At 33.4% G+C, this 25,541-nt stretch overlaps 1 protein-coding gene across 1 annotated transcript in view; it reads right to left on the bottom strand.

Annotated features, from left to right (window-relative positions):
* Positions 1 to 6,486: 6,486 nt before the first annotated feature.
* The window catches only part of LOC132752354 (structural maintenance of chromosomes protein 2-like), a 40,794-nt gene continuing 21,739 nt past the window's right edge, over positions 6,487 to 25,541 (bottom strand). Inside the window, exons 3-6 of the mRNA XM_060742667.1 lie at positions 17,361 to 17,432; positions 12,744 to 13,308; positions 10,651 to 10,716; positions 6,487 to 7,557 (exon numbers count right to left, since the gene is read on the bottom strand). Coding sequence (XP_060598650.1) covers positions 7,334 to 7,557; positions 10,651 to 10,716; positions 12,744 to 13,308; positions 17,361 to 17,432 — 927 coding nt within the window. The 3' untranslated portion in view covers positions 6,487 to 7,333. The remainder of the gene's footprint in view (positions 7,558 to 10,650; positions 10,717 to 12,743; positions 13,309 to 17,360; positions 17,433 to 25,541) is intronic.

The following is a 25,541-nucleotide window of genomic DNA, read 5'->3' as shown; positions in this document are numbered from 1 at the left end:
ATTATTTTATTAAATAAATAAATAAATAAATAAATAAATAATAAATAAATAAATATAATATAAGAATAAATGAGTGATGAATGAATGAATGTATGAATAAATGATTGGTTGATGATTCAGTGAATGAATGAATGCATGATGGATGGATGAATGAATGCATGAATGATGAATGGATGACTGAATGAATGAATGAATGAATGATGAATGAATAAATAAATAAATAAATAAATGAATGAATGAATGAATGTTTGGTTGATTGATTCAGTGAATGAATGAATGAAGGGTGGCATGGATGGATGGATGAATGAATATGAATGAATGAATGATGAATGAATGAATGAATGAATGAATGAATGAATGAAATATCATTGTTGATTTATTTACATATGCAAGTACAAGTATTATATTATGTATAGCCTATTTTATTAAATAAATAAATAGATAAATGAATAAATAAATAAATAAATAAATAAATGAATAAATAAATATAAGAATAAATGAGTGATGAATGAATAAATTAATAAATGATTGGTTGATTGATTCAGTGAATGAATGAATGATGGATGGATGAATGAATGAATGAATGAATGAATGATGAAGGATGAATGAATGAATGAATTAATGAATGAATGAATGAATGAATGATGAATGATGAATAAATGAATGAATAAATAAATAAATAAATAAATAAATGAATGAATGAATGATTGGTTGATTGATTCAGTGAATGAATGAATGATGGATGAATGAATGAATGAACATGAATGAATGAATGAATGAATGAATGAATGAATGAATGAATGAATGAATGAATGAATGAATGAATGAGATATAATTGTTGATTTTTATTTACATATGCAAGTACATGTATTATATTATGTATAGCCTATTTTTTGTAGGAGATATATTAATGTAAAATTTAAATGCTGTGTGGACAATCCCGAATTTATCTTCGTGATTTCACAATTATTTTAACTTTCACGATTTCAACTTCACAGATTCACGATTTTAATATAATTAATTCATGTTTTGAAAATCACAATTTCAAATTTATCATTTTCATTTGTTTGGCTCATCATTATAAAATATAATGATAATGAAAAAGAAATTACAAAATAACATGATTCACCATAGATGCAAAATACAAAAACGTACTATCTAATCGTCAATCGCAATTGTAAAGTATTCGCTATTACACAGCGGTATTGAGCTAGAATACCGCGTCTGCATGCTACAGGTGGATGTCTTACACGTTCTGAGCACTGACGGTATCATTCGCTATTTCTATATACAGAATCCGTATTTGCACGAATACGGAATTTCGTATTTTAGTAATATACGGACTTGTCATAAAAAGTCCGTATATTAGTAAAATACGGACTTCGTATATCAAAATTCCCATATATTACGAGTGTACGGAGTTCGTATACTAGTCATATACGGACTGATATAATATACGGTCCCGTACATCTCCGTATTTCAAGTTTCCCGTATTCTTACACGTATATTAATGATATACGGAATTCCGTACACTTCCGTATATCCATGTCTTTTTCGCAGTGTACACAATTTAAGCATATAGTAATTCTACATGTCTACACAAGCTTAACAGATAGTGATTCCACTTGTCTACACCAGCTACACATATAGTGATTCTGCTTGTCTACACAAGCTGAACATATAAGGATTCCACTTGTCTACACAAGCTTAACATATATTGATTCCACTTGTTTACACAAGCGTAACATATAGTGGTTTCACTTGTCTACAAAAGTTAAACATATAGTGATTCCACTTGCCTACACAAACTTAACTTATAGTGAGTCTACTTATCTACACAAGCTTAAGTTATAGTGATTCCACTTGTCTACACAAGTTAAACATATAGTAATTCTTCTTGTCTACACAAGCTTAACATATAGTGATTCCACTTGACTACACAAGCTACACATATAGTGATTCTACTTGTCTACACAAGCTTAACATATAGTGATCCCACTTGCCTACACCAGCTTAACATATAGTGATTCTATTTTTCTACACCAGCTACACATATAGTGATTCTACTTGTCTACATAAGCTTAACATATATAATGATTCCATTTGTCTACACAAACTTAACATATAGTAATTCTACTTGTCTACACAAGCTTAACATATAGTGATTCCACTTGTCTACACAAGCTTAACATATAGTGATTCTACTTGTCTACACAAGCTTAACATATAGCGATTCCACTTGTCTACACATGCTCAACATATAGTGATTCCACTTGTCTACACAAGTTTAACATAAAGTGACTCCACTTGCCTACACAAGTTAAATATATAGTGATTCTAGTCGCCTACACAAGTTTAACATATAGTTATTCTACTTGTCTACAAATGTTAAACAAATAGTGATTCTACTTGTCTACACAAGTTTACCATATAGTGATTCTACTTGTCTACACAAGTTAAACATATAGTGATTCTACTTGTCTACACAAGTTTAACATATAGTGATTCTACTTGTCTGCACAAGTTTAACATATAGTGATTCTACTTGTCTGCACAAGTTTAACATATAGTGATTCTACTTGTCTACACAAGTTTAACATATAGTGATTCTACTTGTCTGCACAAGTTGAACATATTAGTGATTCTACTTGTCTATACAAGTTTAACATATAGTGATTCTACTTGTCTGCACAAGTTTAACCTATAGTGATTCTTCTTGTCTACACCAACTTAACATATAGAGACTCCACTTGCCTACACAAGTTTAACATATAGTGATTCTACTTGTCTACACAAGCTTCAATATATAATGAGTCCACTTGTCTACAAAAGCTAAACATATAGTGATTACACTTGCCTACACAAGCTTAACATATAGGGATTCTACTTATCTTAACAAGCTTAACATATAGTGATTCCACTTGTCTACACAAGTTAAGCATATAGTAATTATACTTGTCTACACAAGCTTAACATATAGTGATTCCACTTGTCTACACCAGCTACACATATAGTGATTCTGCTTGTCTACACAAGCTGAACATATGAGGATTCCACTTGTCTACAAAATTTAAACATATAGTGATTCCACTTGCCTACACAAACTTAACATATAGTGCTTCTACTTATCTACACAAGCTTAACTTATAGTGATTCCACTTGTCTACACAAGTTAAACATATAGTGATTCTACCTGTCTACACAAGTTTAACATATAGTGATTCTACTTGTCTGCACAAGTTGAACATATTAGTGATTTTACTTGTCTATACAAGTATAACATATAGTGATTATACTTGTCTACACAAGCTTAACATATAGTGATTCCACTTGTCTACACCAGCTCAACATATAGTGATTTTATTTTTTCTACACCAGCTACACATATAGTGATTCTACTTGTCTACACAACCTTAACACATAGTGATTATACTTGTCTACACTAGATTAACATATAGTGATTCCACTTGTCTACACCAGCTCAACATATAGTGATTCTATTTTTCTACACAAGCTACACATATAGTGATTCTACTTGTCTACACAAGCTTAACATATAGTGATTCCACTTGTCTACACAAGCTTAACATATAGATATTCTTCTTGTTTACCTAAGCTTAACATATAGTGATTCCACTTGTCTACACAAGCTAAACATATAGAGACTCCACTTGCCTACACAAGCTTAACATATAGTGATTCTACTTGTCTACACAAGCTTAACATATAGTGATTCCACTTGTCTACACCAGCTTAACATATAGTGATTCCACTTGTCTACACAAGCTTAACATATATTGATCCTTCTTGTCTACACAAGCTTAACATATAGTGATTCTACTTGTCTACAAACGCGTTACATATAGTGATTCTATTTATCTATACAAGCTAAACAAATAGTGATTCTACTTGTCTACACAAGCTAAACATATAGTGATTCTATCTTGCCTACATGAGCTTAACATATAGTGATTCTACTTGCCTACACAAGCCAAACAAATTGTGACTCCACTTGCCTTCACAAGCTTAACATATAGTGACTCCACTTGCCTACACAAGCTAAACATATAGTGATTCCACTTGCCTACACAAGCTTAACATATAGTAATTTCACTTGTCTACACCAGCTTAACATATAGTGATTCCACTTGTCTACACAAGCTTAACATATATTGATTCTTCTTGTCTACACAAGCTTAACATATAGTGATTGTACTTGTCTACAAACGCGTACCATATAGTGATTCTATTTATCTACACAAGCTAAACATATAGTGATTCTACTTGTCTACACAAGCTAAACATATAGAGATTCTACTTGCCTACATGAGCTTAACATATAGTGATTCTACTTGCCTACACAAGCCAAACAAATTGTGACTCCACTTGCCTTCACAAGCTTAACATATAGTGACTCCACTTGCCTACACAAGCTAAACATATAGTGATTCCACTTGCCTACACAAGCTTAACATATAGTGATTCTACTTGTCTACACAAGCTTAACTTATAGTGATTTCACTTGTCTACACAAGCTACACATATAGTCATTCTACTTGTCTACACAAACTTAACATATAGTGATTCCACTTGTCTACACCAGCTTAACATATAATGATTCTATTTTTCTACACCAGCTACACATATAGTGATTCTACTTGTCTACACAAGCTTCACATATAGTGATTCCACTTGTCTACACAAGCTTAACATATAATGATTCCACTTGTCTACAAAAGCTAAACATATAGTGATTCCACTTGCCTACACAAGCTTAACATATAGGGATTCTACTTGTCTAAACAAGCTTAACATATAGTGATTCCACTTGTCTACACAAGCTTAATATATATTGATTCTACTTGTCTACACAAGCTTAACATATAGTGATTCTACTTGTCTACAAACGCGTAACATATAGTGATTCTATTTATCTACACAAGCTAAATATATAGTGATTCTACTTGTCTACACAAGCTAAACATATAGTGATTCTACTTGCCTATATAAGCTTAACATATAGTGATTTTACTTGTATACACAAGCTAACAAATAGTGACTCCACTTGCCTACACAAGCTTAACATATAGTGATTCCACTTGTCTACACAAGCTAAACATATAGTGATTCCACTTGTCTACACAAGCTAAACATATAGTGATTCCACTTGCCTACACAAGCTGAACATATAATGACTCCACTTGTCTACACAAGCTTAACATATAGTGATTCTACTTGCCTACACAAGCTAAACATATAGTTATAACCCTCTTGCCGAAAGAAGCTATACATTATGCTAAATTCGACTTGTCTATTCGAGCTTAACAATAAACATTTAGTCATATTTAACTTGCAAACTTGCAGACAGAGAATATAGACGTACATTTATATCCCACTTGGTGACATAGGCGGTAAAATACCGTTATATCCCACTTGGCGACAAAGGCAGTAAAATACCGTTATATCACACTTGCTGATATAGGCAGTAAAATACCATTATATCCCACTTGCTGACAGAAGATATAAATACCGTTATATCCAACTTCCTGACAGAAGCTATCAATATTGTAATACCCACTTGCTGACAGGCAATAAATACCGCTATAATCCACTTGCCGTCAGAAGCTATAAATACTGTTATATCCCACTTGCTGACAGAGGCAGCAAATACCGTTATATCCCACTTGCTAACAGAGAGCATAAATACCGTTATATGTCACTTGCTGACACAATATATAAATCCCGTTATATGCTTATTGCTGGCAGAGGCAGTAAATATCGTTATATCCAACTTGCTTACAGAGGCTATAAATACTGTTATATGTCACTTGCTGACACAATATATAAATCCCGTTATATGCTTATTGCTGGCATATCCCACTTGCTGACAGAGGTAGTAAATATCGTTATATCCCACTTGCTGACAGAGGCAGTAAATACCGTTATATCCCACTTGCTGACAGAGGCTATAAATACCGTTACATCCCACTTTCTGACAGAGGCAGTAAATACCGTTATATCCCACTTGCTGACAGAAGCTATAAATACTTTTATATCCCATTTGCCGATATAGGCAGTAAATACCGTTATATCCCAATTGCTGACAGGCAGTAAACACCGTAATATCCCACTTGTTGACAGAGACAGTAAATATTGTTATATCGCACTTGCTGACAGAGGTAGTAAATACCGTTATTTAACATTGTGTACAATGGTCTTACTGAGACCGGTATGTATACAATGCTTATTTAATACACTTGTTACTATATATAGTAACAAAATCGCCTATGATTTTAACTGATTATGAGTGTCACATGACCGATTATGAGTTTGCGGCCCAGGGCCGAGAACTAGTTACTAGCCCGCTGAACATGTGCACGTGCACAAACTGAAACAATGACGTAACATTTTACGTCATCAAACAATTAACTGTAAAAGTGAAAGTAGGATTTAAGCATAATTCGCTTGATTTTATTATGAGAGCTGAAGCGTATTTCGTACACACACAGTTTTATTACTATTGAAATTTAAAGAAATAATAGGACAAATTCATTCCAAAAAAAATAATAATATTAAAACTTGCTTCTAGATTCTACAGTACAGAAGTGAACTTTGAACATACAAAAAGTAAACAACTCTGTAGAAGTTACTGTACTGTACAGTAGAAATGCAGACAGGAATTTCAACGCAAGAAATTTCAAAGTATTTCTTTTAAGAAAAATGCTACTAGATCTACCAAGTGTATTAAAGACATTATACGTCTAAATTGTGCCAGAGAGTGACCATATGCCCTGAAATGAATAATGCCTTCGGGCTGAAGCCATCGGGACCATTATTCATTTTGCGGGTCGATTATCACCTTCCGGCCCTACTCTGTCGTATATTAATCTCTTAATCCCACTTGCTGACAGAGGCATTAAATACCGTTATATCCCACTAAAGTATTGTTATGTGTAACTATACAGACTGTTTTCATAAACTTGTGGACAGAGGCTATAATAACCTTTATATTGAACTTGCCGGTACTGACCATATACACAGGTTTATGCCTACGTCACATAACAAGCGGGGACCGGCCGATATAGAGAGATCGATGGGACACCGTTGATAATTTTAGATCGGAGAGAAACATTTCAATCATGTCCGGAAAGAAATGGTGGTCATTCACCCTCTGTGGTCCGCTAGTTATTCGGACGGATTCCGTAGTGTATTCACCCGGTCACCCGGAGAAAACACTTGGCATCTTCTTTCTTGACACCGATTGATATTCTTTAGTGAATAGGCAGAGTATCGTACGGTAATTGCCCGATTGCCTTCCGTAATCCGGTCGGTTTTAGAGCCATCGTAGAGTGACTGTAAAGTATACGGACAAATGCCGGGCGATATCCGACATGCTGTCGGACGGTATTCGTATGGCATGTTCTCCCTCTTTCCTGCCGTTCTTCATGTACCCACTTTTGCTGGTCTTTTCCCTTGTGTTCTGGGTTAACTTGCTCTCTTCCCCTGTGACTTCTTTCTCACCTTTCTTTACTGGCTGTTTTGGAAGGCATATTACACCTTGAAATCAAAGTTTCCATTAAAAGATTGTAAATGGAACTTAAAAACGTTAAAAAACACCTGACTGTGTGAAAACGCAGAACTTTAATGAGAGAATATATGTGAGTAATTAAGTTTCTTTATACTCGCCATCGGTTGCTCGTACAAGCGATTCCTCCAGAAGAGTATTATGCCTACGTCACATAACAAGCGGGGTCCAGCCGATAAAGAGAGATCGATGGGACACCATTGATAATTTTCAATCATGTCCGGAAAGAAATGGGTGGTCATTCACCCTCTGTGGTCCGCTAGTTATTCGGACAAACTCCAAAGTGTATTCATCCGGTCATCCGGTGAAAACACTTGGCATCTTCTTTCTGGACACCAATTGATATTCTTAAGTGAATAGGCAGAGTATATTTAGGCAGAGATATCCGACAGGCTGTCGGACGGTATTCGTATGGCATGTTCTCGCTCTTTCCTGCCGTTCTTCTGCTGGTCTTTTCCCTTATGTTTTGGGTTAAGTTGCTCCCTCCCCCTCTGCCTTCTTTCGCACCTTTCTTTACTGGCTGTTTTGGAAGGCATATTGCACCTTGAAATCAAAGTTTCTGATAAAAGATTGTAAATGAAACTTGAAAACTGACTGTGTGAAAACGCAAAACTTTAATGAGAGAATATATGTGAGTAATTAAGTTTCTTTATTCTGGCCATCGGTTGCCCGTACAAGCGATTCCTCCAGAAGTGTATTAGCCGTTTTAGATTTCTTAGGACAGCGGAAGATACAGATACAGCAATAAGCCCCAATTTAGAGAAATGTGTAAAATAAGCGTAACACGAAAAGGCAGAGTTCAATAAAGGAAACCCGTCACAATCCAGCATCACAGGACCGCCGTTAAGGAGCCCAGCAGGATACCAAACAAACCACGAGAGTGCACAAGGCAAAGCCATGAAGCTTCTCCTTCTTCTTATGCAATCCAAGCATTATATAAAGCACTAATACACGGGACCTCAATTTTAAGTCTCGACCAAAATAGTTCACAGAACTTTTAGTTGGCCAGCCCGGAATCGAAACCACAATGTCGAGATTACAAATCTAGCGATTTTTCCGACTGAACTCTGAAGACTGGTTAACGAAAGAATAGTATTTGGTGTTTGTACATTTGTGATTACCCTCCAGATCACCTCAGTAAGCGCAGTTCAGCCACGGCATCGTTCCTTGACAGTCTGTCAAGCAGGTATACAGAAATAATTTCCTATACTTTAATTAGAAATTGATAACTGCACGAAAGTAAACTGCAACGTCCGAGAATTGAACACGGGTCGCCTAGTTCACAGTTCAACGCTTAACCTGTCGTAAAGTCTGTTTAATACTCCAAACGCTATCCTTAAGGGCACCTTAAGACCATACGTTCAGCATACTGCGTCTATCCGGATCCCATCCGGTTACCTGCCGAGTCGCCTTCGATGACCGCTCGGATATCGCTCGAAAACTGGAGGATTATTGTGAAAATGTGAAAATTTTCACCAACATGCAACCGATATCAAAAGGTGTCCGGCCGGGTATCGGAGAGTATTTTACCGTTTCTGTTGTGGTGAGCTGGCGATGTACCGGATGCCGCAAGAAAATAACTGCGCGCTAAAATTATCCGATTACCCGTACGGTGTCTCACCGGTGACTTGACACCGGAGGGTCACCGGCCGGAGACCTTAAAAAAATTGATAATTTCAGGCCGTTCGTTCAGACATCGGTACCCCATCGTAGGACCAATTCGGAGTGTAATGTGTTGCAGGCTTTAGTCGTTTTAGATTTCTAAGGACAGCGCAAGATACAGATACAGCAATAAGCACCAATTTGGAAAAATATGTAAAATAAGCTTATCACGAAAAGGCGGAGTTCAGACACAATCCAGCATCACAAGGCCGCCGTTAAGGAGTCCAGCAGGATACCAAACAAACCACCAAATACTTTTCGAACAGTTCTATCCATCTTGCGGAAAGAAGCTATTCATACCGCTGTATTCAAATCGCTAACAAGTTTTTCATACGTTGCTAAAAAGGCTGTTTAAAGTAATTGTTTGGAAACTAATTAACAGTGTCTTGTATATGTTAATTGCCTTATTATAGGTAATAGTATAGCCCTTCTTTTTATAAAAATGTTTACGCAACTTGTTGAAATAGTTTAAACTTACCAACACTCAAGGTACATAAAATGACAGATAACTGAAGTAAAATGGAAGTCACAGTTAAAAAAGTTTGTTATAACACTGGCCTTTGTCATGTTAAATAAGTGTTACATCTCAGGTTCATCACATGATTTCGGACATTGAAGCAGTAATATGTACCTATTATCTGTAAAAAGGTCAGTACCCTGTCATAGAAAAATTTAAAATCTGCCACTGAAAATAGCTCTATTTCCCAGACGTTTTAATGTTCTCATGCTAGCTTTTTTGATGAACTTATAATTTACATCATCAAGCTGCAATAAGGGCTTTTATATCATATAATATATTTTCGATATTATTTTATGCGGACATTGATCCTAGCACATTAAGTGTTGAAAATTGAATACCGCTCTAAAAGCTGATAGAAAGAGGCACAGAGGATGTTGCACTTTTTTCCGTCATAAATAGACTCAATCAAACGAAGTCTGCTATTTTGTTGTTATTTTTTTACTTTACTTCTGAGGGATCACCCCAATTTCAGTCGCTTACATATAAAATTGTTAAAAACATACATTCATTGCATAGTTTTGAATAACATTTTTCCTTTTTTTTTAAAATAAATTGGGACTTTGACAGGCAACAAAGGTTACCAGCAAATATTGCAGAACAATAAATTTGTAGAACTAGTCATCTTACCGTGTACGACACGAAATATTCACAACTTATAACAGCTTCATGTCACAGTCACATTGGAAACCAGTGACAGTTATCTGGCAAATTATTTAGACGGCACTCACCGCCCTTGCCACCGTATTCGATGCCACTATATCTCGACGATATTGTTGCAAGAAGGATGTTAATAACTCCAACGCTCCGAGGAAGGTGATCTGTACTGACGACAGACAAAGAGCATTGTTTTACTAAATATGATGGTTGTTCAAAATTAACTTACCCTTCTTGCGATTTTGATATTTTCTCTCCTCTGTTTGTACTGATGAATCGGTTTCGTTACTTTTCTCTGTTATGCAATACAAAAAATACAACAATATTATGTTGATATAAGTCAATATCATCACTTATTTTTCAAAAATATATTTTTCTAAATGTATTTGGCCAAATGTATGAACTTTCAATAATGTAACATCATAGGTCAATGACATATTTCGATTAATAAACTTTACGGTTTTATCGTAGGCGATATTTATTCCAATACAAGTCTATTTATTACAAAATTATGCAAATTGTAAGTAAATTCAATAATTTGGTCGAACCTGTCCATGTCATTGTAAGATCAATGTCATACTTGAACTGCTTAACACGACAATTATATGGCTTGTCTGAGTATTAAGAACTCCTATGATAAAAACGTTATGTCAAATTGAGGCAAAAAAATACCATATTCCGGTCAAGGTTCTGTTAACGCCAAGATAAAGTTCAGTTTGACCTACTTGAAGACATTAACTTAGAAACTTATACTCGAGACACATCAAAATAACAAATATTAAGCCAATAAGAGAACAATTCTATATTTTGACCCCAAAAGTCAATGTCATTTTAATCTTAAGGAAAAAACTTGTGTTGCTCATCAAAACCGATTTTAGATAAGTGCTGTTTTGACCAAGTATCACCCAAACCACTCGATTTTAGCAAACTAATGGCCGATACAGTATTTTTATCATTAATGTCAATGTCAAATTAAGAACAAGATCACATTAAGTTATCCTGGATGTATGTTAAAAGGGTAGTTATGTCAAAGTATGAATTCAAAACAAACATTTATAACAAGTTAAAGCAAATAATAACCAATTCTAACAAAAATGAGGACTTTACTTATACGGTCAAGGTCATTGATTGTTCAAGTACTATTCCTAACAATATGAGAAGAATAAGAAATTATGAACATGTCTTTCAAGTTTCATTTAAATTTGTTCAGCAGTTTCAGAATAAAAGCACAGACAGACAATCAGACGGCATGACCTACAGTTAGCCACAAGCTATTAAACACCTGCAGGGTGTCGCTAACATAGCGATCATTATTGCATACTTTGTATTTCAATGCTGTTCTTTGAATATGCTCCTTTTTAACATTAATGTTGTTACTTCTTTGGTTTGCGCGCCAAAGTTTTATGATATTCCATTGCTCCTAATAAATTTCCCGACATTTAAATATCCTGCCACATACTTATCCATGTGCTTTTTATGATGTTATTGCATAAATAGAGACCGCAAAGGTTTTTACAGAGAAAGGAAAGGGATTTTGTTGAGATATTAAAATTGCAGTGAAATGTATTTTGTTGTAGAAAATTGTTATATAGAAAATAAAAGATTTTTTTTGGATTGTAAAAGTAAAAATTAAAAGGGTTTAAAATTAGATATTAAAAGTAGAAATGAGAAAGGGATTCTCTTATTTTCATTGTGTTTACGCCATGGGGCGTATCAATGAAATAACATCATATAAGTATATTTGAGGGTGATCCTTTATTTATGTACATGAATCTCAAATAACCAAAAGGTTAATGTAAATAATAAATAAATAAGTATTTTCTGTTGGAAGGGGTAATATGGTTGATTATAAAGTGTAAAACGTTGAAAAAGTAGAAGGAATCGAGTATAATAATAATAATGCCATGCCAAGTGTTTACCAAGTTTTTGAAAGGGACAATTTCGTTTTTCTTAAACACTGTTATATTGGTGACATACCTGGCAATGGCAATGGTCTGGAAAGGGATTTATCAACCATATCAAACCGACAAGCGGAGATTTATGAAGTTTGTAAACATATCTTCAGAAAAATATTGATTGTTATCACGAATTGGAAATGTCAGGAGGAAAACCCTAAAGAAGTACATGTTTGTATTTATTGATTTATATATTGCCTTAGGTTTAAAAAAAATTGCTTTTGACATGAAAATTTAAAATTCATAAAAGTTTTAGAGCATTTGTATGTACATGTATTGTGGTATATTGTTTCAGCCTATCTATAAAGATGTCAATAATGTCCAATTCATTAAACAATAAAATAGTTAAGCTTAAAAGATAACAAACCTGCCCCTTGCCGAATTTTGATCTCATCAAGGTCTTTTTTCACATTAGTTACATTTTCCTTTATGTCTTTAATAACTCTCTTCACTGCAGTATCATTTACTTTCACGTCTTCAAGGTCTTGCTTCACGTCAGTCACATTTTCCTTTATGTCTTCAAGGTCTCTCTTCATTGCAGTATTATTTACTTTTTCGTCTTCTAGGTCTTTCTTCACATCAGTCACATTTTCCTTTATGTCTTCAAGGTCTCTCTTCATTGCAGTATCATTTACCTTTACGTCTTCTAGGTCTTTTTTCACATCAGTTACATTTTCCTTTATATCTCCAAGGTCTTTGTTCACTTCAGTTACATTTCTCTTTACGTCTTCTATGTTTTTTTTCACGTCAGTAACATTTTCTTTTAAGTCTGTCATTTCCTGTTTTAGTCGGTCAACATCGTCTTCATAGTCCTTCCATTTTTTTATTTCTTTCTGTATCCTTCTCTCTTCTTCCAGATCAAGAGGGCAAGATTTGAATTCGCTTATTGTTTGCTGAATATTCAAAGCTGGAGAACTTCGACGAACAAGTATCTTAAACCAGAAATGAATAATTTATAATTAAAATTTCGATGTTTGATGATCTTTATAATAGTTTATGGAAGATGTTGACCCAACAATTGATCTGTTTATAAAAATATTATACATTAAAAACAAAACTTGCTGAACAATAGTCATGATGGCCCTACTTATTATAAAGGTTCTTGATGACAAGGGACAATAAACACTGTTTAATATCAATAAAATCAGATATTAAGTCTTAGTCTTTTACTGATATCACAAAGGTCATATCCATATCTGCATTTGAAATCGTGTAAATTCAAAAAAACGTGTATGGGTTGTTATTGCTGAGAAAAATCATAAGTGATTGAAGAATTAACTGGTGATTTTACAAAACTTTGGAAGTCAATGTTTGATGCTCTGATTAAAAATATATGGAAAGTAAATAGTAGCTTAGAAATAAAATGGTTCCCAGGGAAATATAGAAAATCACTGTATGCTATGGGAAACAATGAATGCAATGGGAGTCAATGTCTTTTATACATGTCACATGTAGTAAGTCGGGTCACATTAGTTTTGTCAAAGTATGAATCTATTCCATATATATCCGCATGTGTATTTCTAAAGAAAAAAAAAGAAATTTTCTATCAATATATAGAATAGACCAAATTTATTTGACAAGTAATAGGGAATGCACCTTCCTTAACATAGATAATAAATTAATTTATTTAAAACTGACATATTCAGGGAGAATTTTCTAGATTTCTTTAAATTTCTGCAATTGATATATATAATTATTACATATATGCAATATATATATATATATCAATCTATCCGTCATGCGATCGAATTTCAACATATATACTCTTTTTATCGATACTTAGGAATTTTTTTTGGTTTGTGAGATTTAACCACGTTATTTTTATCTGTATTTTGTTTTTCCATTTGATAAATTCCTTATCTGTTTTTGGGTGAATATTTCTTTATCTTATCAGCATCGATTTAGTTAATTAGTTTTTGTTTTTTTAATTTTTTGTTAATTAAATGTTCGCCCTTCCAACACGTTGTGTAAACTTTCTACCTTGTGGAAAAATTAACAACAAATTTGTGTTTAGGTCAATATTTATATATATCATTAACCTTATGCCCATTTTACTACACGATAAACATGTACTGTTTCTCCAAAAATCTTTACACACCAATAAATATATATGGCCATTTAATGCACAATTCAGTGGAAATTCAGTAATTAAACCTTCAAGGTCAAGGTTATAAATTTGCCCAAGTTATTTAATTTGATAAACATAAAGGTCTTGTCCTTAAGAATATTTTGTTATAATATTAAGTTACTCCATTCAATAATAGCAAAGTTACAGCAAATAATAGCCAAAAATTGAAAATTTCAATAATTTGACCTTCATAGTCAATGCCCTTTACGAGTGAAGGTCAAGGTCTGTCAAGTTATTTTAAGGTATTACCTCCCTAATGGGCACTATAAGGAACTAAAAATGACATCATAGGTCAGATACACCTGTATGCAACATTTAAACAAATTTTACCGTACGCAAATCAAGTTATGGCCACTTTTCTGAACTCAAGCTAGAATGTTATGAGGGCCCTTTTTAGAACTGAGGAACCTTTAAATAATCTGCAATTAAAACATTCTTATGAAAATGTTTTCCCATTAATTTTTGGTAAGAAACAAAAAGTACCATTCAATTAACAATCCACATAAGCAAAATTATGGTTTCTACTTAAAATTTATGAAAGCTGTATAAAAAAGTTACCCTACCCCACCATTTTAGCACGTGTCTGACCATATTTTTACTTAGGCAGGCAAATCTAAAAAATCGTTAAAATTTGCCCAAATGAGTTTCCTTAAAATTTTTAAGAAGTATATTGGTTGATCTTGTAAAATATGAAATACTTTTACAGTCTAGTTTTGATTCGATTTCACTTTGAAAATATCAGGTACCATATTTATTACTAGATTTAGCATAATTGAGCCAATTTATACCTTTATAGATTAAAAAATCATAATTAAACACTATTTCTTTCCAAATGGGATATGAGAGACACATAAATAATGTTAAAAGAAAAAGAAGAAGAAAAAATTGACTCTTCTGGGGATTGACCCACGGCCCCAGTTTTCAATGTAGTTATCAGTAGTTCTAGCCTATTTGAATACTCTTCAAAGCGGAAGTAATGCATTAGGATGGTAATACCTAAAAGTGTTATCCTTGAAGATAATTATGTTCAAGTTTGAAGACAATCCATCAAAAAATACAAAGCTACAACCAATAATAGCCAAACAATGAAAATATCAATAATTTGACATTCAATATCAAGGTCATTATGAGTGAAAGTTTTCCTGGTTATTTTTAAGGGTTATCCTTAAATATCCTTATGTTAAAATTTGAAGACAATCCATTCAAAAATAACAAAGTTACAGCTAATAATAGCAAGAACAAACAAAATTTGGATTTTGACTTTAAAAGTCAAGGTCATTTATGGATGAAGGTCAAGGTAAGTGTGGTCTAGTGAAAGGTTTTGTCCCAAGGGTTGTTGTGGCCAAGAGTATGCGAAAATTTAGCAAGAACTAAAAAAGTTTTGATCCAGGTACAAGTTTGCGGACGGCAACCACAACGGCATCGGCAACGGCAGTGGCATCGCCGCCAGGACTATAAAAATACCTCTACTTTAAAAAAAATCGAGCTAAAAATTGTGAAGCACTGAATAAACCGGGAGCATGAAATATTTAATCACTACATGTACCGGAAAACCTGAAACTTTGGAAACACTGTTATAACTAGAAACATCAAACTTTGGTAGCGTTGAAAGAAATTAAAACCTGAAATTAGTGAAGAACTTAAAGTATTGCACAACCTAAAAACTGTGATGCACTTTAGATACTGGAAACCCTTAAATTGTGTATTTTTTTAAATACTTTAATCATGAAAATTGGGAAGCACTGAATGAACGGGAAACCTGAAAATTGTTAAACAATATAAAGCATTTAAATTTACCGAAAATTGTGACGTACTGAAATTATTTGTACTTGATAAATAAGAAGGACTTGAATCACCGATACTTGTAAATTGTAACGCACTGAAAAAAAACTGTAAATCGAAATTTAGTCAAACTCTGAAAGTACTTGACACCTAAAATCGTGAAACACTGAAAGCACTTGAAACCTGAAAGTCGTGAAACACTAAAGGTACTTGACACCTTAAAATCGTGAAACACTAAAAGTACTTGACACCTGAAAAATGTGACGCACTGAGAGTACTTGACACTTGAAAATCGAGAAATACTGAAAGTACTTGACATCTGAAAATTGTAAAGCATTAAATGCACTTGGCACCCGAAAATCGTGACGCTCTTAAAGTACTGATACTTGTTAGTGTCATTGTTTTTTTTAAAGTCTAAATGCACCAAGCTTTCGCACAGATAAGTCAAAATACTTCACATCATGTTGGAGTTTTCCAAAATTTGCAGAAAAATATTTTCCAATTAAATGATCTTAATCTGAACGTAAAGTCTTAAATATAAAAGTCCTACATAGTTCAAATTGGAGATTTTGACAGAAATCACCTCAGAGAGGTAAGCTCATAATTGTATTTTGTTTTTTTTGCGTTGCCTTTTTCAATATCTAGTCGTTTTACTCGGTAAGAATAATTGTTCTCGAAGTCGAAGCATACTTCAAACGGAACAATAGTCCGAAAAATTATTTCCAGTCCCGGCATGTTGAAAAGCCTCAATGGTGTCGCTTAAATAGAGCGAGAAGTGCTTTAAATAATTTTAATACTTAAATGTCTCCGTGGGGTAATTGGCTCGTTTTGGTATTTTTTGTTTGTTTTGACGTACATGTAGCGTCAAAAATGTATATGTATAAATGTTTGACGCTACATGATTATATGGAATATTATGTTATATGATTCATTAAATTTGTATCTAATATCCAATTTAATGTTTAATTTTTTTAAGAATACATTATTTATTGTATTTAATATTCTTTCTTCATTTAAAATAGATTAAAAAGTTACAAAGATAACAATAATACTATGAAAGGGAAATGTGCTCACCTGTTCAATCTCATTCCACCAAGCTTTAAAATCATTTTGTTGTATTGCAATCGTTGTTGATATATGACTTATCTGAAATAAAAAAAAAAAAAACAAAACAAAAAAAAAAACAATATGTTTCACCTGAAATACGAGCTCAAATTACCGAATTGAAATTAACAAAAGCAACCCATACCATTCGTCCCGTCTCCAGACCATCCACTACCCCCCCCTTCCAAAACAAACCACCCAATAACAATTCAAACCATTTTGTCAAGGGAGACATTGATAATTTTGAATATGAAAGTAAGGTAGAGTTGTTGTACACATAGATTTATGACCCCTTTTATGTCCGCAGTAATAAGAACGATATAATATAAATTATGCCAAATTTGATTATATGTGTATTTAATTATACAGGTTTTGTTATCGACAAAATGTAGGGTATAAAACCCAAAAAGTACGATATGTAGAGAACACCACATGGTATTTCTTATGAATGAGATATAATAACTAACGAAGTTTAAAACCCAGTACGTAAAATGTAAAACATTTTATAGGAAAAGAACAAAAGGAAAATCACTACTAAATAATGCAAACTAAGCTAAATCATATTATTTGTTCTCAAATGACAAGGTAATACATTGGTCAAAATCAAGTTAAATATGGTATGCTTAAACAATTTTGTCAAAAAGGCTATTGTGTCAAAGCACGTCGAAAAATTCATTTAAAAATTACAAAGAAATGTTAAAGTTTGGGGTTTTACATGTCCTACCACCAGGAACCAAATCACTCAAAACATCTGGGATTGTTTCAAGACTGCAGTGGTATCTCTGATTATTTCACGAAGGCAGTAAAGCTCCGATTGTTTCATGGCATGGTGGTAATAGAACATTATATTAGTTCAAAACGATATCAATAACTCGGATGTTTCATGACGTCAGCAATAGCTTCACTGGTTTCCTGACGGCAGTAAAAGGTTGAATTGTCACATGAAGGAAGTAAACTCTCGGATTGTTTCAAGACTGCAGTAACATCTCGGATAACTTAATGAGTGTAATTTTATCGCGTATTGTTTCTTGGCGGCAGTATCATCTTGGATTATTTCATGACGGCAGATATATCTCAGATTATTTCATGACTTCAGTATTATCTTCGATTATATAACCACGGCATTTTTTATCTTGACTTGTTTCATTGCTGCATTAATATCTCGGATAAATTCATTATGACTATATTATTTCCTGACGGCATTATTATCGCGAATTGTTACCTTTTTGCAATATTATACGTACTAGTTAGAGTCCATCCTAGGGAAAAATGCAAGAATCGTTTAGATAATTCTACAAGCAAACCACTTTGTATGTTAAAAGTTTGATATCTTCCCCATCGAATTTAATTCCAAGCTCAAAATCAATGTGGTTCCCAAAACTCAAAATGGCCGCCAAGATGGCGGCTGAATTTTATGTAATATTCACATACTTGTATATTTTTGTTGAAACTACCAAATTAGGATATTCTTATAATTTGTGTTAAATATAAATATTGAAAATGAACTTTTTTTAAATAAATTATTTTTTTCATAAAATAAAATGTTTAGCCATTTTATACTTGATAAAATGTATGAAAAAAAAAAAACGAATTAATTACCAAAAACTAAGTTTCACTTTAACTGGTGCTTCAAATGAGCCATCAAGTATATCAAACAATCATTAGTAAACAAGTTTATGATATATTTTGTCATTTTACAAAAGTGTGCTACACCTATGGCTTTTCTTTGTCTTGGGTACTGAGGCGATGCGAAAAGTGGGAGGGGTAAACAGACCCTAGTGTAAATAATGGTTATAACACACGCTGCCTCTGTGCAATTCCAACAGAATCACTATAGTCAAAATAAAACTTTAAAATCCTACTGATGTTTGGCTCAGTTGCAGATTTATTTATAAATATAAGTGCAATTTCTCATTTTTATATATATGTATTTAACCTTTTACCGCATGAGCATATTGTGAAAAATGGCCGTTTTCATTTAATGGCTTCCTGTTATATGTTCAAACTATAATGAAACTATTAAAATGCTTCAATACTGATAAAACTTGCACAAATGTCGACTGGACCAAAGCCGCTGTAACTGCATGCTAAATCTATAATTTCCTGTTTCCATGGAAACGGGTGACTTCTCAAAATTGCGAAAAATCACTAGTTTGCATTGTTTTTTTTTAATCAAAACTGATTACAAAGTTCTGCAATTTCTCAATAGATTGAGATAGAGTAAAATGCTTTTTAGCGTTCGTTACACGTTACCTTAAGATAGACTTGAGATCATTTTAAGCCTGTCACATGTCCAAAGTTTTCTTGAAGATGAGGGGGTCCTCCCCCTTCCAACCTCCGAACAGTAGGGGGCACATTTCCCTATTGGCAACCTCTTGATGTACCTTTTTGATGGGGCGGCGCCGAATAAGTGATCATTTTTTTAACAACATTTCTCATACGAAAACAGTATTTGGGTCCTAAATAGGACATTTTTCACGATTTGATGCCTCAAGGGGGGCGAAAAGCCGTCAAAACACGTCTATATGAGGTAAAAGGTAAAATTAAGATACTAGTAAACACAAAAAGAACATATATCCCTTTTACATTTGTACCTATGGCATCATTTTCTAAAGTTAATCGAATTCTATTGGAGATTTTTTTTTTTGATTTCTTACTGTAGTCTGATTTTTAAAAAGAAATCAGACCGATTTTGATTTTAATTCTGATAAAATAGCTGTTACCTTTTTTCAACATTATAACAGATTGCTGACAAGACAAGAGTATTCCAGCCACCAAAATAAGTATGTACAATGTATTGCAAAATAAAGAAACCATGTATCAATGATAAACGTTAGAAAGCCATAAGTCAATAGAAAGTTTATCTTAAAAAATTCGAGGATTGTCATAAACCTAAAACATCATGAACTATTTAGAGTCAACGCTAGTAGATCAATTCATCATCTTTTAGCACAAGTCATGGAAGTCGTATGTTTCAGCTATACATGCAAATAACACTTTTAAAGAAAGTATGGGATGCAGTTAGATAGATAAGAAGTAAATTAAAAAAAATATCCCACTACCTAGTCAATTGAAATCTAATAATTGTCAAGATGCAAAAACAAAAAAGATAAAGAAGAAAAAAATTTGCAAAACAAGAGCCGGTTGAACCGGGTGATGCTCCCCGAATAGGTTTTGGACACAGGAAGGTATACCTCTTGTAGTGTCAGAGTAATGTTACAGAAAAAGTTCAAAGTGTAAAAACAACCCAAATGTTGTGCACGACACATTGTCTCAATATGGTGATCATTTCTGTGAAATAGTTGTAAAATGTGACTTCAAATAACGAAGTTATGGGCCGGACATCATTTTGCTGCAATGTCATGCTGTGACCTTGACCTTCAAGGTAGCGACCCAAATGTTACACGCAACAAGTCGATTATCTCTGTGAAATAGTTTTAAAATCCGACTTCAAATAACAATGTTCTTTAGTTATTGCTCGGAAACCGTTCTTACCTATAAGGTCAATGTGACCTTGACCTTTGACCCCTTGACCCCAAAATCAATAGGGGTCATCTGCTGGTCATGACCTATCACCTGCCAAGTTTGAATTTCCTAGGCCTAAGTGTTTTTTAGTTATTGATCGAAAACTGGTTTTACCTAAATGGTTACTATTTTGCTTCAAGTTTATGATGTGACCTTTACCTTCAAGGTAGCGACCAAAATGTTACGCGCGACACGTAGTCTAAATATGGCGATCATTTCTGTGAAATACTTTTAAAATCCGACTTCAATTAACAAAGTTATGGGCCGGAAACGAATTCGGGACGTACGTACGGACGGGCTGACTGACGGAAGGACTGACGGACGGACGGACAACCCGACGGCTATATGCTCCCCCGGAAATTTTTCGGGGAGCATAAAAACTGTTCTTCAAATAGGTATTTCAAATGAGTTTCTATAGCATTAAGATTCTAAAGTTATAGGAGAACTCTCTCTTTTCTTTCAAAGATTTAGTTGTTTCGATCAAGAAAGCAAAAGATACAGCAGCAGGTCCAGATGTCATTTACTATGATTTCTTAATCACCTTCCTCATCAATCTCTTGAATTACTGTCATTTTGTGCCCTTCAAACATATGTAACAACATTTCGTTATCTTATGAATTTCCTAAAAGTTTGAAAGGAGCTGTGGTTATCCCAATTCCTAGACCTGAAAGGGACAGCACTGACCCTGCAAATTACCCTCCACTTTTACTTACAAGCTAGTTATGCAAAACATTTGATAAAATGGTAGATAATTTCTGGGTATGGCATTTAGAAGTAAAAGGAATAATTTCTAGCTTTCAGTCATGTTTCTGTGAACAACTTAGTACAAACAAGTATCATATTCATCCCGATTATTTTATAAAAAAATCTTTAATAAATAAACAACACTCAGCTTTAATTTGATTTGATCTTGTAAAACCTTATGATACAGCATGGAAACATGGTATTCGTAAAGATATAAAGGATGCAGGATAAAATATTTGACTTTCCGATCTTTATTCTTTCCTGTCGACAGAAACTTTACAGTAAGACTTCAACATCTGATGAAAAGCTTTTTGTTCAATATGCAGCTAGGGTATCATCAATGGTAAAAGTCCTGCTTCAACCAAATTACAACTACAAATATTTTAACAAACTAAAGGAAGCTAGCATAGTTTAGAAAAACTTTAAGTAGACCCAAAGCATATTCTTTAAAATGCTGTAAATGTTTCTCTGTAAACTTAAATTCTCCAGAAGTTCAAATTAGTCTTTCAAAATTAATAAAGTCATCTTTTTCTCTTGATGTTATTTAAGAACATTTTTCAAGCTTCAAGAACATCTAGATTTTAGTCATATTTACACAGATGATTCCAAAGATTGTTGCAAAGAAAGTGCAGTTGTCTATAAAAACCATTTTACATCGTGAATGTGACTACCTGATTATGTATCTATATTTACTGCTGAAACAAAAGCTTTCGATTTAGCCTTGACAAACATTTACAGCATAATAATTTGTAACATTTTTAGATTCACTCTCTGTGCTATTTTATATCAATCAAAAATAGAAAATTTAATAATATTATGGTAAAGAAGCTCTTGTTGTGATTTCATGATATATTAAAAACCAAGGCAGTAAAATTATGTTGGATCCAGGGCCACGAAGGACTACAAGGAAATGAAAAGTTTATCTAAAGAAACCTTAGAATCACAACCTTTACTGTTACAAAAATTGTGATTTTTAACCTTCATTAAATAAACTTATATCATCTGAATGGAAATCAAATTGGAACGAATGATATAAACCCCTGACTGAACGTGTCACCATCTCTATCTCTTTTAAATCATTATGATCAGGTTGGTCTTCTGAGATGTTCAAAGTGACACAGTAGAGTTACACATTCGCATTTTGTTACTGAATTATGCTGAATGCTATGATCTTGCACAGATTCATCATAGATATTACCGATTGAATTCACCTTCACAACTTTTTGACCCATTTAAGAAAGAACCTTATATTTCCAATCAATATGTAGGTCAGAATATACAAAAACAGCACTTACAAATACGTAAAAAAATACGGTAAAATTACGCATTAATTGTATATTACATTTAATTTATTTCTGGAATTGTGAATAGTTTAACCTTTCTAAAATCTTTAAAATTGATTTTTTCTTGAAAAATATTTAACCTAGTGGCAATCACTTTGAATTTCTTTTGATTTTTAAAACCCTGTGAAGATGACCAGTTGTTAAATTTGGCACCACAGAACCCTTTGATTTCGATATAAGCCAATAGATAATTTGGTTACAAATCTTGGTCAAGACAAAAAAGCTGATCCAATATTTCTACGACAGCTTCTGTGGCCAGCAAAAAAAATCGTATATGTAACAGTTATAATGAAGCTGTAATTAGGAAAATGGCTACTGGAGGAAGTAAATGTGCTAAAGCTATTCTTCCATGCAAAGCGTCATGCAAATCTAACAGCTGGTGTTACAAGCTACAAAATTTCAAACATTGTGTTAGATTATAGGAATCTTACACCGGCTGCCGGTACAGACCGGAATATCTAGCTCGAGGGTCACTGTTTACGGCGGTAACGAGGCTCTGCCGAGTTTCCGCCGTAAACAGTCACCCGAGAGCTAGATATTCCTGTCTGTACCGACAGCCGGTGTTTGATTCTTTTTCTTGCATATAACATATCAATTATTTTCAAACAGAAATTGCAAAAACGGATATTTTCATAACGCACTTTTTACTTATAGTAGCGTATGAACTGACAATTTAATTCATAACGGTTAAGTGACGTCATCCAAAGAACGCAATCCATTCATAAAAGGCTCGCGTCAATGACGTCATTTATAACACGCGACTTGTCTTACATGGTGGGTGTAAGACAGAGTTTTCTAGCACCGGTGTAAACGGTAGATAATCCTGTCTGACATGCAAGAAATTATTCAGTAACCATAAAATGTTACATTGTATTCTGTTGAATATACGTTTTAAACTGAGAACCTGGCGTTTAGAGTAGAAATGTGTCATTAAACTGCGTGTATAGAAGAAAAACGTCATTAAATTAACACATTTTAAAGAAGTCTTCAGTGACCACTGTATAAAATATTGTTCTTATATTGATAATAAGTTATTAAAATTGAACTTTTAAGCTTGATTTTATTAAAAGTTATAAGGTGAAGTCCGAAATGTCTAAAAAAAGCGTGAAGTATGAGTCATTAAATGCAAAACCATAAAAATCCTACACCGGCGGTCATATTTACCACAATATCTTATGCCAAATGTTATGTGCAACTATTCAAAGATTTTTGTGTTTGTTTAAAACACAAAAGAATAACAAATAATGCAAGATATTGCATAATTTTGCAAATATTGTAAATTGGCGGAAGGGTATCTCAAAATACTGAATTTTGGCGGCCATCTTGGCGGCCATTTTTAATTTTGGCCGCCATTTTGATTTTTAGGCTGGGGTCTCGATCCAAAACAGCTAGACATACATCAAAATAGGAAAATCCAAAGTGGTTTGCTTGTAGAATTAATAGAACGATTAAATGTACTTTCAATCTAACTATACTGTTTCATATCAGTAATATCTCGGATTGTTTCATACCTGATTTATTCAATAGCGACAGTATTATCTTTATTTTCTTTTATGACGGCATTATTATCTCGGATTGTTTCTTGGCGGCAGTATTTTTTCGAATTGTCTAATACCGGCATTATTATCTCGGACTATTCCATGGCGGCAGTATTATTTCTATATTTGTTTCATAGCGGCATTATTATCTTGGATTGTTTCATGATGCTGTGTTATCTCGGATTGTTTCTTGGCTGCAGTTTTAACTCGGATATTTTTATGACGGCTGCTTAATCTTGGATTATTTTAATGATAATAGTTATATCATTGCATATTTTATGATATAAATAGCATCTTGTATTATGTCATGAAGAATTATTTCATGACATAAATGAAAGCCCGGAATTTTTCATGACAGTAATGATAACTTGAAAAATTTTCATCCGAAATGTCCGATACAAAATTTAAAAATATTTATGTTAAAGGCAGTATTATCTTTGATTTTTTTTCATGAATGTTTAATATGGAAGTATTATCTTAAAATGTCTCATGGCGGCAGTATTATTTCGGAATGTTTCCATGAAGTCAATTTCTGGTGGGATTGTTTTCTTCCCGGCTAAATTGTTTTATGACAGCAGTATTATTGTTTCATGATGGAAGTATTATATTTGACTGTTTTATGAGGGCAGTATTATCTTTGAATGTTTCATGGCGGCAGTATTATCTCAGTACGTTTCCATGACGTCAGGTCGGATTGTTTTCTTAGCAGCTGGATTATCTAGGATTGTTTAATAACGGCAGTATTATCCTGGATTGTTTCATGAGGGAAGATTTATCTCGGATCGTTACATGACGGCAGTTTTATCTCGGCTTGTTTCATGACGGCTGTAATATTTCGGATTGTTTCTTGATGGTAGTATTAGCTCGGATTGTTTCATGACGGCAGTATAATCTCTGATTGTATCTTGACTGCAGTAATATCCCGGATTGTTTCATGACGGCAGTATTATCTCGAATTTTTCTCATGCCTGCAATTTTATCTCGGATTCTTTCAGTTTTAT

This window comes from Ruditapes philippinarum, unplaced genomic scaffold (assembly GCF_026571515.1).
Source record: "Ruditapes philippinarum isolate M1 unplaced genomic scaffold, ASM2657151v2 ctg9306_1_1_1_1, whole genome shotgun sequence".
Taxonomy (NCBI): domain Eukaryota; kingdom Metazoa; phylum Mollusca; class Bivalvia; order Venerida; family Veneridae; genus Ruditapes; species Ruditapes philippinarum.
This window is presented reverse-complemented; position numbering and strand designations above follow the sequence as displayed.